This window comes from Macrobrachium nipponense, chromosome 39 (assembly GCF_015104395.2).
Source record: "Macrobrachium nipponense isolate FS-2020 chromosome 39, ASM1510439v2, whole genome shotgun sequence".
Classification (NCBI taxonomy): Eukaryota; Metazoa; Arthropoda; class Malacostraca; order Decapoda; family Palaemonidae; genus Macrobrachium; species Macrobrachium nipponense.
In genome coordinates, this window is record NC_061099.1 from 18,844,045 (window position 1) to 18,860,291 (window position 16,247).

Sequence of the window (16,247 nt, forward strand, 5' to 3'; positions counted from 1 at the left end):
GATCTCGTTCTACTTGTAGGAAGTCTCGTGGACAGGACGCTTTTCTTCCCTCTCGACGTCCTGATCAGCCCGCGCGTCAGGACGCCTTTGAGGACGCTCGGCAGGACGCTTTTGAAGGGACGCTCGGCAGGACGCTTTTGAGGGACGCTCGGTCGGGACGTTTTGCTTGACGCTTTGCCTTTTGAGAAGGCTTTCGAGAGCGCCCAGAAGGACGCTTTGAAAGCGAAAGCTAGACGCTTTAGTGGGAAGCGTAAGGACGCTTCTCTAGAGCGAGTTAGAGTAGCCTCTCTTGACGCTCAGCGCTGTCAAGACGCTCTTCGTTCTTCAAGCACTAAGGATCGACAGAAGGTCGGTCGCATTGAAGAAGCTGCTACACTTAAACCTCGAAAGTCTTTGTTGAAGGCTAGATCCGTTGAGCGCACGCCCTCTCCAGAGGAGCAGTCTCCTTTGCCTCTTAGGGAGGAAGGAGAGCTTAGTAGTCCGGCAGACTCAGTTGAGGACGAGCAGCCTTCGGTTTCGTCTGTGTCGGATTATAAAGTGCTGGTACGACTGCTACGCTTGTCTTTTGGAGACAAGTTCCAGCCTGCAGCTCCCAAGTCTCCACCCTCTCAGTTTGCGTCATCTAAGTCTTGCAAGGTCCCGGAGTTTGTGGAAATGAAAACTTTGTTGTCCACCAAGAGGGCTTTTAAGAAGTTGCAAGATTGGATGGAACATCGGAAGGATCAGGGCAAGTCGAATTTCGCCCTTCCTCCTTCAAGACTCAGTGGGAAAGGTGGCATCTGGTATGAGACCAAAGGAGAAGTAGGAGTTAAGATCCCGTCGTCATCCCAAGGGGACTTTGCTAGTCTGGTCGATGCTCAAAAGAGGTCCCTTTTGTCGACTGCTAAGATTTCATGGACGCCAACGGAGATTGATCATCACATGAAAGGACTGTTAAGGACTCTTGAAGTCTTTAACTTTCTAGACTGGTGCTTGGGAGTCCTAGATCTTCAATCTAGGAGTCCTGACTCGTTAAGTCTGGGGGAGCTGTCCAATGTGTTATCCTGCATGGACAAGGCCGTCAGGGATGGTTCGGAAGAGTTAGTGTCTCACTTCGGCACTGCTTTTCTTAAGAAGAGAGCGCTGTTCTGCAACTTCACGGCTAGATCTGTTTCTACAACACAGAAAGCGGAGCTTCTCTTTGCGCCTCTTTCGAACCATCTCTTCCCCCAGACTATGGTAAAGGACCTGGCAGTGAGCTTACAGGAGGCTACCCAGGACCTCTTGGCCCAGTCTTCAAGACGTCCCGCAGTCCCTACTACGTCTTCTTTTGGACGACCACCTAGGAAGGTTAAACCCTTTCGTGGGGCTCCTCCCTCGAGAGCTGCTCCTCGAGGGAGAGGGCTTTCAAGAGGAAGAGCTTCTTTCAAGCCTAAATCTTCCAAGTGAAAATCAAGTCCTTCAGATGCCTGTCGGAGCCAGGCTGAAGTCTTTGCGGGGGCGTGGAGAGAGAGAGATACAGATGCTTGGTCCCTCAAGATAGTGGAACAGGGGTACAAGATCCCCTTTTTGGACCCTCCTCCTCTATCCACAACTCCCAGAGATCTTTCCCCGTCATATCAAGGGGAGAAACGTCAGATTCTTTTCGATCTTTTAGATCAAATGATCGAGAAAAGAGCGGTGGAACAGGTCTTAGACCTGGGGTCACCAGGATATTACAACAGGCTTTTCCTGGTACCAAAGCAGTCGTCAGAGTGGCGTCCAGTCTTGGACGTGAGCAGGCTGAATCTTTTCATAGAAAAGAAAAAATTCAAGATGGAAACGCCTCAGTCGGTTTTAGGAGCCTTGAGACCGGGCGACTGGATGGTGTCCTTGGACCTACAGGACGCATACTTTCACGTTCCAATCCACCCTCTTTCAAGAAAGTTTCTGAGGTTTGTGTTAAAAGACAAAGTTTGGCAATTCCGAGCCCTTTGTTTCGGCTTAAGCACGGCTCCGATGGTATTTACCATGCTCATGAAGAACGTAGCGAGATGGTTACATTCTGCAGGGATAAGAGTATCCCTGTATCTCGACGATTGGCTTGTCAGAGCATCGTCAGAAGAAAGGTGTCTGAAGGACCTTCAGTTCACGTTAGCCTTGGCGAGGTCCCTGGGACTTCTGGTCAACCTCGAAAAGTCGCATCTGACCCCAACACAGTCCATCGTGTATCTGGGGATTCAGATGGATTCAGTGGCTTTTCGGGCGTTTCCGTCCCAGGAACGACAGCTGCAAGGCTTAGAGAGAGTTTCAGTCTTCCTGGGGAAGGAAACTTGCTCGGCGAGGGAGTGGATGAGTCTGCTGGGGACCATTTCCTCGCTGGAAAAGTTTGTTTCCCTGGGAAGACTACACCTCAGGCCTCTCCAGTTTTTCCTGGCAGAAGAATGGAGAGTCAAAGAGGATCTGGATGCAACCTTTATGATCACCGAATCGGTGAAAAACCATCTAAGATGGTGGTTAGATCCTTGGAAGTTTCGAGAGGGTTTGTCCCTAAAGCTTCTGAGCCCCGACCTAGTGTTGTTTTCCGACGCCTCCGTGTCGGGATGGGGAGCAACACTGGGAGGGGAAGAAGTGTCAGGTGCCTGGAGGGGGGAACAGGTGTCCTGGCACATCAATGTGAAGGAACTAGCGGCGTTGCCCTGGAGGAAAGATCTACTCAGACAGCCCCACTTCGCAAGATATCACCGAAACCTCTCCGCTCTGGGTCTGACTGCGTTCAGACTATCGAAAAGTTGGCCAGAGCGAGAGGTTTTTCTAAAGCAGCTGCGAAAGCGATCACCAACGCAAGGAGGGCTTCATCGAGAGCTGTTTACCAGTCGAATTGGGCTTCCTTCAGGGCATGGTGTAGAAAGGAGGGAATTTCCTCTTCCACTACCTCTGTGAGCCAGATAGCCGATTTCCTGCTATTCCTAAGGAATGTGCAGAAGCTGGCAGTCCCGACCATCAAGGGATATAAAAGTATGCTGTCAGCAGTCTTCCGACACAGAGGCCTAGACCTTACTGACAACAGAGATCTTCACGATCTCTTGAGATCGTTTGAGACAACCAAGATACCTCAGGCGAGGCCTCCTTCTTGGAACTTGGATTTAGTTCTAAGACTGTTGATGTCGAGTCCTTTCGAGCCTCTCCATGCAGTGTCTCTTAGGAACTTGACGAAGAAGGCTCTTTTCCTAACTGCTCTGGCGACGGCGAAGAGAGTTAGCAAAATTCAAGCCATTAGTAAACAGGTGGGCTTCAAAGGTGACAATGCTGTCTGCTCTTTGAGTCCCACTTTCTTAGCGAAAAATGAAAACCCGTCTAACCCTTGGCCCAGGAGCTTCGAAATTAAGGGTATGACAAGCCTTGTGGGCCAAGAACCTGAGAGAGCCCTGTGCCCTGTCAGGGCTCTAAAGTTTTATGTTCGCAAGACAAAGGAGGTACGAGGTCCCTCAGATAATCTGTGGTGTTCGGTAAAAAGACCCGATATACCATTATCCAAGAATGCTTTGGCTTTCTTTCTGAGAGACGTGATAAAAGAGGCTCATTTGTCTTACCAGAAGACCGATTTGAGCCTCTTGCGAGTGAAAGCTCACGAGGTCAGAGCTGTCGCAACCTCGCTTGCCTTCCTAAGGAACATGTCGATCAAGGACATCCTTGACGCCACCTTTTGGAGGAGCAATTCAGTATTCGCCTCACATACTTAAGAAGATGTGAGAACGATATACGAGGACTGTTGTTCTCTTGGGCCATACGTTTCTGCAGACACAGTCTTGGGGGCTGAAGGTAGCTCTCTCCCTATCCCTTAGTTAGGTTTAGGTTAGTTTTTAGTTGTGTTTTTTGGTTGTGGTGAGTCTTGTGTGAAGACCTCCCATCTCTTAGTTTAGTGTTCAGGGGGTCTTGGATAGTTGGTCAGGTGGTGGTCAGTTGCTTCGTTGCCCTCATATGTATGGCTCGATGGTCTTGTCACGTTGAGGTCACGTCCCCGTTGACAGAGCATCCAGAGCGCACCAGCACTACAGGTCTCCACCTGGCTGGCAACTCTGATTAAGGACAAGCAGGCTTAAGTGACAGTAATCACAGAGTCTACTTTGCTAACAGGTGAGGAACCAAGGTGTACATCATCTACTTAATTTAAGTTTCCTACAAATCCTATTCTGTCTCTTCCCACCATCCGAAGGTGGGATTCAGCTATATATATATCTGTCAGGTAAGTTTCATGAACAAAATGTTATTGTTATAATACAATTAAGTTTGTTCATACTTACCTGGCAGATATATATAATTAAGTGCCAACCCACCTCCCCTCAGGAGACAGTGGCACTGAGAAAATATGAATAGAAAATGGGAATGGTTCCTGATATCCGCCTCCCAGCGGCGGGAATGGGTACTACCACCTGGCCGCCCACTGCGTGTGCCGCGAGTTTTGAAATTCTGTCGGACTTCGGATAATATAGCTATATATATATCTGCCAGGTAAGTATGAACAAACTTAATTGTATTATAACAATAACATTTTTATCTCCTTGGTATAAAATTACATGTACATAAAATTGCATGTTCTAAAATTAATAGGCTTCATATTCATATTGCCTGTAGTTATTTCATTAAAAATAATATATTTAACTATTTAAATGTGTTTCTTCTAAAGTACTTTGCGCATATAAGGTCTTAGAAATATATTCATTATCTTTATATATACAGATGAATTGTTCATTAGAATACTATAGTAATCATGATTATTCTATGATCATATAATTTAGGAGTTATTCTTAAATGCTGGCAGTGACAGAGGCTGTGATGTTCTCATTCACGAAGCAACCTATGACAATTCTCTGAAGGAGAAAGCTGCAGAACATGGGCACTCAACTTCCGGTCAAGCTGCTGAATTTGCTAAGAGAATAAATGCAAAGGTTCTATTACTCAACCATTTCTCTCAAAGATATGGACAGGTTAATGAAGACAGTCAAGTAGGTATTATATTAGTCTAAAGTTTCATTTTAGGCTTAAGGTAACTGTTGCCTTTTATAATACATAATGACAAATTTTCTAAGACAATTAGTATTTTTCATAGCTACAAACCTGAGGTCTTAACAATAGGATCATTTCTAGCGCCTAGCTGGATCTGGTAAAAAAGCGTAGATCGGGTGAAGAGTGGTCAAATGCTGAACATCTACGCCAGTCTTTCCCAACTCAGGATGACTTAACAAAAAGAGGAGCGGCTAGAGGCGGGCAGTATAACGTTAAGACCTCAGGTTTGTAGCTATGAAAAATACAAATTGTCTTAGGAAATTTGTCATTTGTTCATACACAAACAAACCCTTGGTCTTAACAATAGGATAGACTTGGAGGGAGGTATAACTGTGACTTTCCAAAAAACAAACCAGGGCACTAGGGTTTGTAGTACTCCCAACTCCTCCTTGCCCAGGAGCAGAGCCTATGCTACTAAATAGTGGGTAAGATATTGAATACTGCACGACCACACTACCAGTATGACTACCTCACTCACCTGTATCAGACCAGTCCAGCAAATGACGTTTCAATTCCTTAAACCGCTCGAAGGAAGAAGGGAAAGTACAAGAGAAAGAAGGAGGCCAGCTGGCTCACTCATTCTCTCATCCACACAGTCATCTTAGATAAGATACAAAGGTGCCCCGTTAAGGGCAACTATGAGTTACACAACCTGTTGGGGAGCCACCACAGGACCCAGGGAAAATGTGTCCATAGATCTGTGGTTAACATCCTTAAGATAGAAAGGTGAATGTGGACTGGCATAACCAAGTACCAGCGCTCAGCACTCTATGTACAGCCAAGTTCTTTTTGAAAACCAGAGAAGACCAATACCCCTAACGTCATGTGCTCTAGCCTACACAGACGTGGCGATGGAATCATCAAGAGTCAAGTATGCCTATCTGATGACTTCCTGTATCCAAAAAGAGATAGTACATATTCTTAGACACCTCTTTCTTTGTACGGCCTGTCTGACAAAAAGCCTGCAGCAGCCTGGTCTAAGGTGCCGAGTCCTTTTAAGATAGTAACGCAGGGCCCGGACAGGGCACAACAAAAGCTCTTGAGCATTACCATCCACAAAGTCAGTCAGTAAGGGAATGGAGAACGAAGCGAACCTGTCATCATGCACCGAGGGATTTTGGGTCTTGGCCACGAACCCCAGAACAAATTCGAAGGACACTGACTTCCAACCCCTGGTGTGCTTCACCTCATAACTCAGACCGTGGAGCTCTCCTACCCTTTTGGAAGATGCCAAAGCCAAAAATAAAACTGTCTTAAGCGTCAGGTTCTTATCAGATGAGCAGTGCAAGGGCTCATATGGGCTCTTAGTCAAGCTCTTAAGCACCAAGGAAATATCCCACGTTGGGGGCTTGAGCTCTCTAGGAGAAGACGGCTGCTCAAACCCCTTAACTAGCAGGGAAAGTTCCCAGGAAGAGAGATGTCGATACCCTTCAGGCATAACACCAAACTCAGAGCCGCCCTGTAGCCTCTAATAGCAGACACAGACAAACGCTTCTCGTCTCTGAGGAAGGTTAAAAAGTCTGCTATTCGCTGAATAGAGGTCGTGAGTGGAGAAAAACCCCTTTTACGACACCAATCACAGTAGATCGCCCATTTGCCTTGGTAAACTGCGGAGGTTGACTTCCTAAGACTGCTGGACATGTGCCCAGCTGACTTCTGAGAAAAGCCTCTCTCTCGGAGGAAATAGTTGATAGCCTTCAACCGTGACGAGACAGGGATTCTACTGACTGGTGGAACCTTTCTGCATGGGGCTGACACAGGAGATGCCGCCAAGACGGAATCTCCTTCGGAATCTCTGACAACAACGATAGCAGATCTGGAAACCATTCCGCCTGAGGCCACAGAGGGGCCACCAGAGTCATTCTGAGACCCTGTGAACCCAACAGCCTGTTCAGAACCTGACAGATCAAACAAACGGAGGGAAGGCATACACCTCCAGGTTGTCCCAGGGATGTTGGAATGTGTCTTCTGCCAATGCCAAGGGATCTGGGACCACTGAACAGAACACTTCCAGCTTCCTGTTGTAACGTGTCCGCGAAAAGGTCCAGCATGGGTCTCCCCCAAATCTGGAAAAGCCTGTCTGCCACCACTTGATGAAGGGACCACTCTGTGCCTAAGATCTGATCCCGGTGACTGAGTTTGTCTGCGACCACGTTCCGTTTCCCTGGGATATACCTGGCTGAAAGCTCTACCGAATTGCTGATTGCCCACTGGTGAAGCTCGACGGTCAAGGCATGAAGCTGCTGAGAAACTAGGCCTCCCTGTTTGTTCATTTAGGCTACCACCGTGGTGTTGTCCAACATGAGAACGACAGAGTGACCCTCTACGATCCCCCGAAACTCCTTCAGACCCAGGAAAGCCACCTTCAACTCCAAGACGTTGATATGCTGCTGCTTGTCCTCTAAACCCCAAATGCCTGAAGCGATGAGGCTGCCTAAGTGCGTGCCCCAACCTGCAAGGGAGGCGTCCAAGAACAGAAGGAAGTCCGGAGGGAAAGAGCGCAGAGGGACGCCGTTCAATAGATTCTGGTCGTCCAGCCATCAACGAAGGTCTTCTCTCACTTTCAGAGACAGTGGGACCATAAACAGGGGAGAGTCCCCCGCCGGAGACCAGAATTCCCCCAGTCTCCATCGCAGAGACCAAAGATGAAGACGCCCATGAGGGACCAGCTTCTCCAGGGAAGATAGCACTCCCAGAAGAACCTGCCACTGATGAGCTGACTGATGCGTCTTTGAGGGGAAGTTGCACGCCACAGCCCGCAACTTCTCCAATCTCTGATCCGACGGGAAAACTCTCGCCACTGTCGTGTCGATGACCATGCCCAGGTAGAGAATCCTTTGAGTGGGTACGAGGTTCGACTTTTCCTGGTTAACTAAAATGCCCAGGTCCAGGCAGAACCGAAGAAGACCATACCTGTCTTGCAGCAGCTTTTCCCTGGAAACTGCCAAGACCAACCAATTGTCGAGGTACCTCAGCAAACGGATACCCTGAACATGGGCCCAACTTGACACGAGAGAGAAGTCCCTTGTGAACACTTGAGGGGCTGTGGTCAACCCGAAGCACAAGACTGAACTCGAAGATCTTGCCCGCCAGAGAGAAGCGAAGGAACTTCCTGGACGTGGGATTAACAGGGATTTGGAAGTATGCGTCCTTCAAGTCTATCAACAGCATGAAGTTGCCTTCCCTCACGGCTGCCAACACTGAGCGCGGTGTCTCCATCTTGAACCGTGTCTTTCTGATGAAGCGATTCAAGGTGGATAAGTCGAATCACAGGCCTCCATCCTCCTGAGGTTCCTGGGCACCAAGAAGATGTGACTGTAAAACCCCGGGGACGGACGCACTACTTCCGCTATCACATCCTTGTCCAGCATCTTCTGCACCTCCTCCTGAAGAGCCAAGAACTTCAGAGAATCTGGGGGATACGTCTTCCTGAGCTGCAGCTTGTCCGACAGAGGAGGAGAGAAGTCAAATGGCAACAGGTATCCCACCCGAAGGACATCTACCCGACCCACTTTCTCCGCCCCTCCCCATAACACTGCCACTTGGCCAATGGCCAGCCAGGCACCCCCCCCACCCGTTGGCGCAGGAGAGGGAGAGGCACCCAACCTACCAACGGCCCCCTTGACCTCTGCTCCTAGGGCCTCTTCTTGGTTTAAAGGAACGAGAGCGAAAGGGGCGTTGATCCTGAGACTTGGGCTGTGACGAACGGGAAGGGCCTGGCAAACTCGAGGTCCTCGATGGCCTACCAGGGGACGATCTCCTCGATTGCTGCTGGACCAGGGGAGGAGGGGGGCCAAATGTCTCCGAGGGAGGGGCTCTGATTTAGACTCAGCCTGGTGGACCAGACGGTCCTTAGTGTCAGCCCGACGTTGGTCTATCGCATTGTCGAGTTCGGTCCGTGGAAACAAAAATTGCGATTCTAACAGGTCACCGTTCCTCAAGGCGACCAAAAACTCGGTGTCGGGCGACCTCTCCTTCCTAGACAAAGCCGCGTCCCTTCTAACCAGAAGAAGGTTAGCCCATAAATTGGCACTGAGGTGAGCCAAATAAGAAAATGCCTTGCTCCCGGATTGCAAAAGACTGGCAAGCGAGGAGGCACTCACCAACCCATCAGGGGACCTGTCAGAAGCTATCTTGGCAATCATCACAGACCAGAGGTCCAGCCAAGAAACCGTCTGCAACATGGAGGCCGCCGTAGATTCCAAGGCTAAGGCGTCTTGCGGAGATAAGGACGGAGCCACTGACCTCACCTGTTCCAAAATCAAACCCGGAAGACTTGGAAGCAAGCAAAGACTCCGGCTGCACCACCTCCGTGCTCACTTCCTTCAACCTCTTGACAGGCGCCTTCAGGTCTTTACGGCGACGAATAGGCCTGGGAGAAGAGGGGCACTACCATCACATGCACGGGACGGGGGAGGTTTGCCACACGCTCGCGATGTGCAAGGACAGGGTGGGGGGGGGTGGGGTGGTTGCACGTACTAGGTTCGGCGGCGAAGCAACCCCTGCAGAACACACATCACTAACACTGCCGGAAACCACAGCACTCTCGGGAACACGTCCGTGGTGTTCCTCCCTCGGCGGCGAAGGAAGGGCAAGGTCCTTAGCCTTCCAATGCCAACACGCCCACGAGCCGTAGAAGGGGAAGAGGGAGAGGGAGACAGCACCAGCTTCTTATGCGCACTCTTCTCGGAAGGCGGGGACGAAGCAATGCGTTTCCTACCAGTCCTCCCAACCGATAAGGCAGCCAACTTCATATCTAAAACAAAACAGAGTCCAGCCTCTGAAGCACCGCCTGGCATATGAGCTCGGACTGATGTGCCAGAGAAGGCTCCGAAGACAAGGAAGGGAGATGTTTCGAACTGGGCGGCAGAGATGACGTCACGTCTAGAGAGACGGCTCGGAGGCGACTGGAAGATACGTCATCGATGAGAGTGACGTCACGACCTCCCCTCTGAGCAAGGGGGAAAGAGACGCCACTGGTGGAGGAATGTACAAAGATGGCCCCCGTGACGACAACAATGGGGCTGACGCAGCATCACTCCGAGACAAGGCGGCGGCAGCCGGCGGAGCAATACAAGATGGCCGACTGCTCCCTCCCGTGGAGACGAGGCCTGGAGGGGGGTGGGGTGGCCTGGCTGGACTGGGTAGGGGGGCGCGAGCCTCCTCAAAATGCTCTAACAACCCCCCTAAGGATGGGGTACCACCTAGCCCAAGCATCTTCCAAATCGCGCCATTTTGGACACCTCCAACTCTGGAAGAGAAGAGAATGATGAAAAAACCTCACCCTTCTCGGGAACTGAAAAAACTCCCGAAGAAGAGGAGGCTACATTACAAATATTACCCTGGCGACCTCCCGATACTTCCATCGACGAATCAATGGAAGAAAAGGAAGGAGAAGCAGGGGCAACGCTACTATGGTGGTTGACTACTGCGGAAGGCGAAACATCGGGAATAGGAGTAAAGCCCTCCCAAGAAGGAAGAGCAGAGACTCTCCGACGTTCCCTATTACCATAAAACTTCCTCCACTGCTCCAAAGGCCATGCCCGGCATTCCGTACAAGGATTCGTAATTGTACAAAAATTGGAACGGCACCTACTGCAAGGGATGTGAGGGTCTGTCGCTGACGAAGCCAAGAAACGAGAACATGGAAATCATGAATTCCGGGGCACCAACGCTGACGTCGAGAAGGAGCAGAAGAAGCCATAATATTAGGGAAAAACACACACAAACACACTAAAGGAACGAAACGGGCAAAAACCGGGAAAAAGGCCAAGAGAGGAAAAACCCAACTCTCGTCCCAGGGCGGTAAAGAAAGACTGGCGTAGATGTTCGGGGTTTGACCACTCTTCACCCGATCTATGCTTGCATTGCCAGATACCACAAGATTCCTTGCTTTCATCTACTTTTTTACCGGATCCAGCTAGGCACTAGAAATTATCCTATTGTTAAGACCGAGGGTTTGTTCACGTATGAACAAATACAGTTTAAAAATGTATTTGTACATGTACAAACCCTATACTTTAAAATACCCTATGTGCATTCACGCAAAATATCTGGGATTCCTTAAAAGAAGGATTCCAGTTTCCAGCTGAGAATCATGGCTTGTAGGCTCCAGCCACCATCTGGTGGTAGACCTACCATTGTTTGTGTTCTCTAGACCAACTGCAAGGTATGCAGGGATTGGGAGGAAATAGGTTTGTCTATAAAAATATTAGCTTTGTGTATAAACAGTTTGTCTGTTTCATCACAAACTCATTACCTTACAATAATTTAAAAGAGATATTTTGATGGGAAGTCTTTTGTAGATGCTACCCTTAAGATAGTCAGAACCTTTTACTACACCACCTTTCATATTCTTTCTTCCATCTGACTTTCAACCATTGCCTAACAATTGATTCATAGTGCAACTGTAAGGTTTTCCTCCTTTTACACCTTTCAAACCTTTTAACTGTCATTTTCTGTTTGTGCTGAAGGAGACCTTTGGCATAAATTCTATATTTTTTTTTGTGAAGTGTCTGATTTACCATGATGCACTTTCATTACTGAAAGGTAATGAGTTTGTGGTGAATGTTTTTCATATTAATCATCTTTCCCACTGTTATCCCTACATTAAGGGGTTGGTTGTCTGATGCGCCTCCTCCACTGCCTTCTATCAAAGGCATCATCCTCCACCAAACCTCTTCTCTCCATATCTTCCTTCACTTTATCTCACCATCTAATTCTATGTCTCCCTCTTGATCTTCTTCCTCTAACAGGTTCCTCCCAAGCCCTCTTTACTCCCTCCTCATCATCTGTCGTCAACACATGCCCATACCGTCTCATTGTGACTCTCTTATCACCTCTGTAATCTTTACTAAGCCTGCATGCCCTTCTTATTTCATAATTTTCCAATCTCTCAAGCAGCAATATTCCCATAATCCACCTCAGCATTCTCATTTCTGTTATCTCAAGCTTTACTTCCTCTTTCCTTCTCAGAGCCCATGTTTCTGCTCCATACATTAACACTGGTCTTATCACTGTTATATATATCTTGACTGGCATTTTCTTATCACATACCACTCCAGCTACCTCTCTCTACTTCCCCCCATGCAGCTTTTATCCTACTGCCAACTTCAGCCTCACATCCTAAGTATTTAAACTTTTCTGCCCGTTTTATAATCAAGCCTTTTCTTTCTCGTATTACTATTCTGTCTCTTATCTTCCCTACTGCTCAGCAAAACCTGTTTTATTTATATACACCTTTTTGCCACCCCTCTCTAAAGATTCCTGTCACTCTCCAACCCTTCTCTTTAGGTCCTCCTCATTTTCAGCAGTAAATAAAGTATATCTTAGTTTTACCAGACCACCGAGCTGATTAACAGCTTTCCTAGGGCTGGCCCGAAGGATTAGATATTTTTACGTAGTTAGGAACCAATTGGTTACCTAGCAACGTGACCTACAGCTTATTGTGGGATCCGAACCACATTATATCGAGAATTGAATTTCTATCACAAGAAATACATTTTTCTGGTTCCGCATTGGCTGAGTCAAGAATTGAACTTCGGACCTCTGGATTGGTAGCTGAGCGTGAAATCCACTCGTCCAACAAGGAACTTTCAGCAGTAATCACCAGATCATCGGCGTACAATAATTCCCATAGCTCTTCATTCCTGATCACCTCACTCAACACATCCATGACCAGCGCAAACAAAAATGGGCTTAATGCTGACCCCTGGTGTAATCCAACACTAACTTCAAAGTTTTCTGTTTCCCCAACTACTGTTATCACTTTTGTGTGTGCTCTTTTACATGTCATCTTGACCAGCTTAACCAACTTTTCTGGGACTTTCCTTTTCCTTAAACACCAAAACATCGCTTCTCTTGAGATTCTATCGCATGCTTTCTCTAGGTATATGAATGCACAATAGAGCTCCTGATTTCCCTCTAGCCTCTTTTCCTGTAGCTGCCTTACTATGAAGATGGCATCCACTGTCCTTCTTCCTCTCATGAATCCATACTACTGTTTCCTGATCTTTACAAACTCTTAATCTCTCATCCAATACTTTTAAAACTTTCAATCCATGCTCTGTTAGTTCAATTCCCCTGTAGTTACCACAATCCATGACATCTCCCTTCTGCTTATATACACATATATATACTATTAGACTCTCCTCCTAATGCCTTGGCATTTCTTCCTCTTCACATAATAGCTCTTAATAAATCCAGCATCCATTTCTCCTCTTTTGTACCTAGTAATTTGAGCATTTCAATTTCGAACTCCGATGGACCTGGTGATTTACCATTCTTCATTTTACTTAATGCTCTCTTCACTTCTGTATCCTGTATCTCCCTCACTGGTCCCTCCACCCTGTGCTTCACTTCTATATCCTGTATCTTCCTCACTGGTCCCTCCATCCTCTGTGCTTCCCATCTCCTCTCTCTCTTTTTCAGTATATTTAACAGTTCAAAATACTCTCTCATCTCTTGTGAATGTCTTCCCCCCTATACAATATATTTTGTTTCCATCACTATACCTTGATGACACCCAATCTACCCACATCCTGTCTCTGCTCATCCTCAAGTTTGAAATCTTATAATATCCTTTTAAACTCTTCTCCTTGTTCATTAGTTCTTTTCATGCAAACTGCATGCTGCTGCGTTCTCATAGCCCATACCTACCCTCCTCCTCGCATCTCTTTCCTCTTCTTGGTACCTTTCTTCTGCACTCTGTGCATGCCTTACTTTCTAACTTTCTAGTCCTTAAGCGTGCCTCCTGGCCAATAAAGGGCGAAAATTGCAAAATCATGAAAAAATTCTTTGAGCAAATTCATAGAGCTTCATATGACAGTGGAGAATGAGGATACGAAATATTTTATTAAAATTCCTCTTACTTTCATAGTTACAGGGTAATTAGTAAAAGTAACTCATTAAGCCAAAAACATTGATCCATACAAGAAAATGTAGTATTTCTTCTGTTATCGTAAATTTTGATAATTATCATCAAACAAATTGTGAGTAATGGCATCTGCATAGATTCCAGTCATAAGACGGTAAGACTGAGCTTTACACCCTTCAGTGCGAGCAGGAACGTGAAAGAGAGTACACGTTTGAGTTTCACCTCTGGCATTCGCTTGCTGTTATGTCTTTTTCTTTGTTTTGGCAAGGTTTTCATCATGCCAAAGAGGAAAAGACAAGAAAACATCTCGCTAATATACAGAAGAAGAGAATTGACTAATAAATTAGAGTTCAGAAGATCATCATAGTGAAGGAGTGTGTGTGTTGTGTAAGAAAGAGTGCCCCGTCTCGCCTGATGCAGTGCCCCAAAGCTATGATCTTTGAGCAGAGGGATTTTAATTTATGATTAAATTGATAATTAAGTTTTGATTTATTAATACCCAAAAAGGAATATAAAATTCTTAATAATTATTTATTAACATTATCTTTGTAAAAATACAAAGAAAAACTTTGAATGCCCGTATCTCAAAACTATACTTATTGACCTTCAAAGTCTATCTTCTCCCATAGTTTTAAAGCTATAGCATTGAAATTTGGTATATAACTTAAAAAAATATTAAAGAACAATCAAATGTAGCCCTTTTACCAGTTTTTGTTTAATTTTTTTTTTTCTTACATTTTTTTTCCTGATTTATAGGGTGTATTTTTTTTACCATAATGAAAAAATTCATATCTAGCAAAAAAATTACTTAGAAAAAACTCATTTGATTGGAGGTCTACATCAGGTCTATATATGTTAGTAATCCCAGGTCTTAATATTAAGTATCAAGGGAGGAGATAGAATTTGAAAAATTATTTTTGGGATTAATTGCACTGGCTCACAAAACCGAAGATCAGGGGCAAAAATCATGTGCAGTTTGGAGATGTCTCAAGTCACCTTTTTAAGTGGTATGAATATCAGACACCTGTACTTGATAAATGGCATTGCATCTCAAGTCACCTTATTAAGTGGTATGAATATCAGAGTCGTGTACTTGAAAAATGGCATGACGTCTCAAGTCAACTTAAGTGGTATGAATATCAGAGACCTGTACTTGAAAAATGGCACGAGCCGTCCAGCGCCCTTAAATGCTTTTGATTTTCTTTTCATTGATTCTTGCACCTATCCATTCCACGACCACTTTTCTCCTCTCGATACTCCATGTCCGCTAGTTATTCCCACCAGTTTTTCATAATACTACACCTAAAAATAATTACTAGATTACATTTGTATCTGAGCAAGAGGCTGCAGTATGAAATATGCAGCATACAGGATGTAAGAAAATCAGGAAAATGGAAAATTACCTTGGTAGTAGTATAGTTCAAACATCAGTCGCATTTTAAGACTTTAAGGGCGGGCTTACATTATGGGCATAATTCGGTGCAAGATGGAAGTTGAAATTTAGTCAGGTGGTGGCAACAGAAGGTAAAAGATTTGTAGTGCAGATGTAAAGAACCTTTTTATTCTGCCAACAAAGCACTGGATCCTTCCAAGATAGTGACTCCCAGAGGGCCAGTATTTATCCACCTTGCAGCGTGTTTAGTACAAGCCTGTTGGGGATTACCTTAAAAACAAAATGATTATAATATCCAAGATGACTACCCCAAGAAAAATTAGTCCCAGAGAACGACCCACAAAAACTTTTATGGGTCACTATCTAGGAAAGATCCAAAGCACTTTATAGACAGTACCTTCTACCAGAAAGAGGTAAAAACATGTGTTCTCGTAAACTTTAAATTTAGCTGTTGTCCATAACGAAGAACCTTTGGTCTTCCAGGATGAAGAAACGGTAGCAGTTTTGGAACGGGAAGCTTTGGAAGCAGTGGAAGGAACATCAATCCAGGTAAAATGTACTGAAGATCTGTTTACGTATGAATTACCCATTGCATCAAGAGAAGTGATGAAATAAATATATCAAATTATCTGTCTTTTCTTTACAAGTAGTTGCTTAAAAATAAGTAGATATGTTGTAGTGAGCTGAGCCAGTACCCAAATTCTACTGAAAAATTAAAATAAAGCTTTTCATGCATATCAGTTCAGGTGGGCACCAGATGGTTAATAAAGTTTTGATCAAGAACTGTCATGAAAGCCAAATTTTTAAATGAGCATTTAGATGGGAAGTGGCATTTTTTTTTTTTTTATCCTGAAAGGGATAAAGTTTTCTTGAGAGAGATGTTACTTACAGGGTAAGTAGAAGTGTAATTATTCACAGCAGCCTCATACATGTAATATCAAGTGAGGTCTATTA

The 16,247-nt window shown here is 45.8% G+C and overlaps 1 protein-coding gene across 4 annotated transcripts in view; it reads left to right on the forward strand.

The window, feature by feature from the left end:
• The window catches only part of LOC135210172 (zinc phosphodiesterase ELAC protein 1-like), a 109,647-nt gene extending 93,726 nt beyond the window's left edge, over positions 1-15,921 (forward strand). For all 4 annotated transcript variants that reach the window (XM_064243001.1, XM_064243002.1, XM_064243003.1 and 1 more), the window contains exons 7-8: positions 4,781-4,964; positions 15,777-15,921. In XM_064243001.1, the coding sequence (XP_064099071.1) occupies positions 4,781-4,964; positions 15,777-15,908 (316 nt within the window). In that variant the 3' untranslated portion in view covers positions 15,909-15,921. The remainder of the gene's footprint in view (positions 1-4,780; positions 4,965-15,776) is intronic.
• The last annotated feature ends 326 nt before the right edge of the window (positions 15,922-16,247 follow it).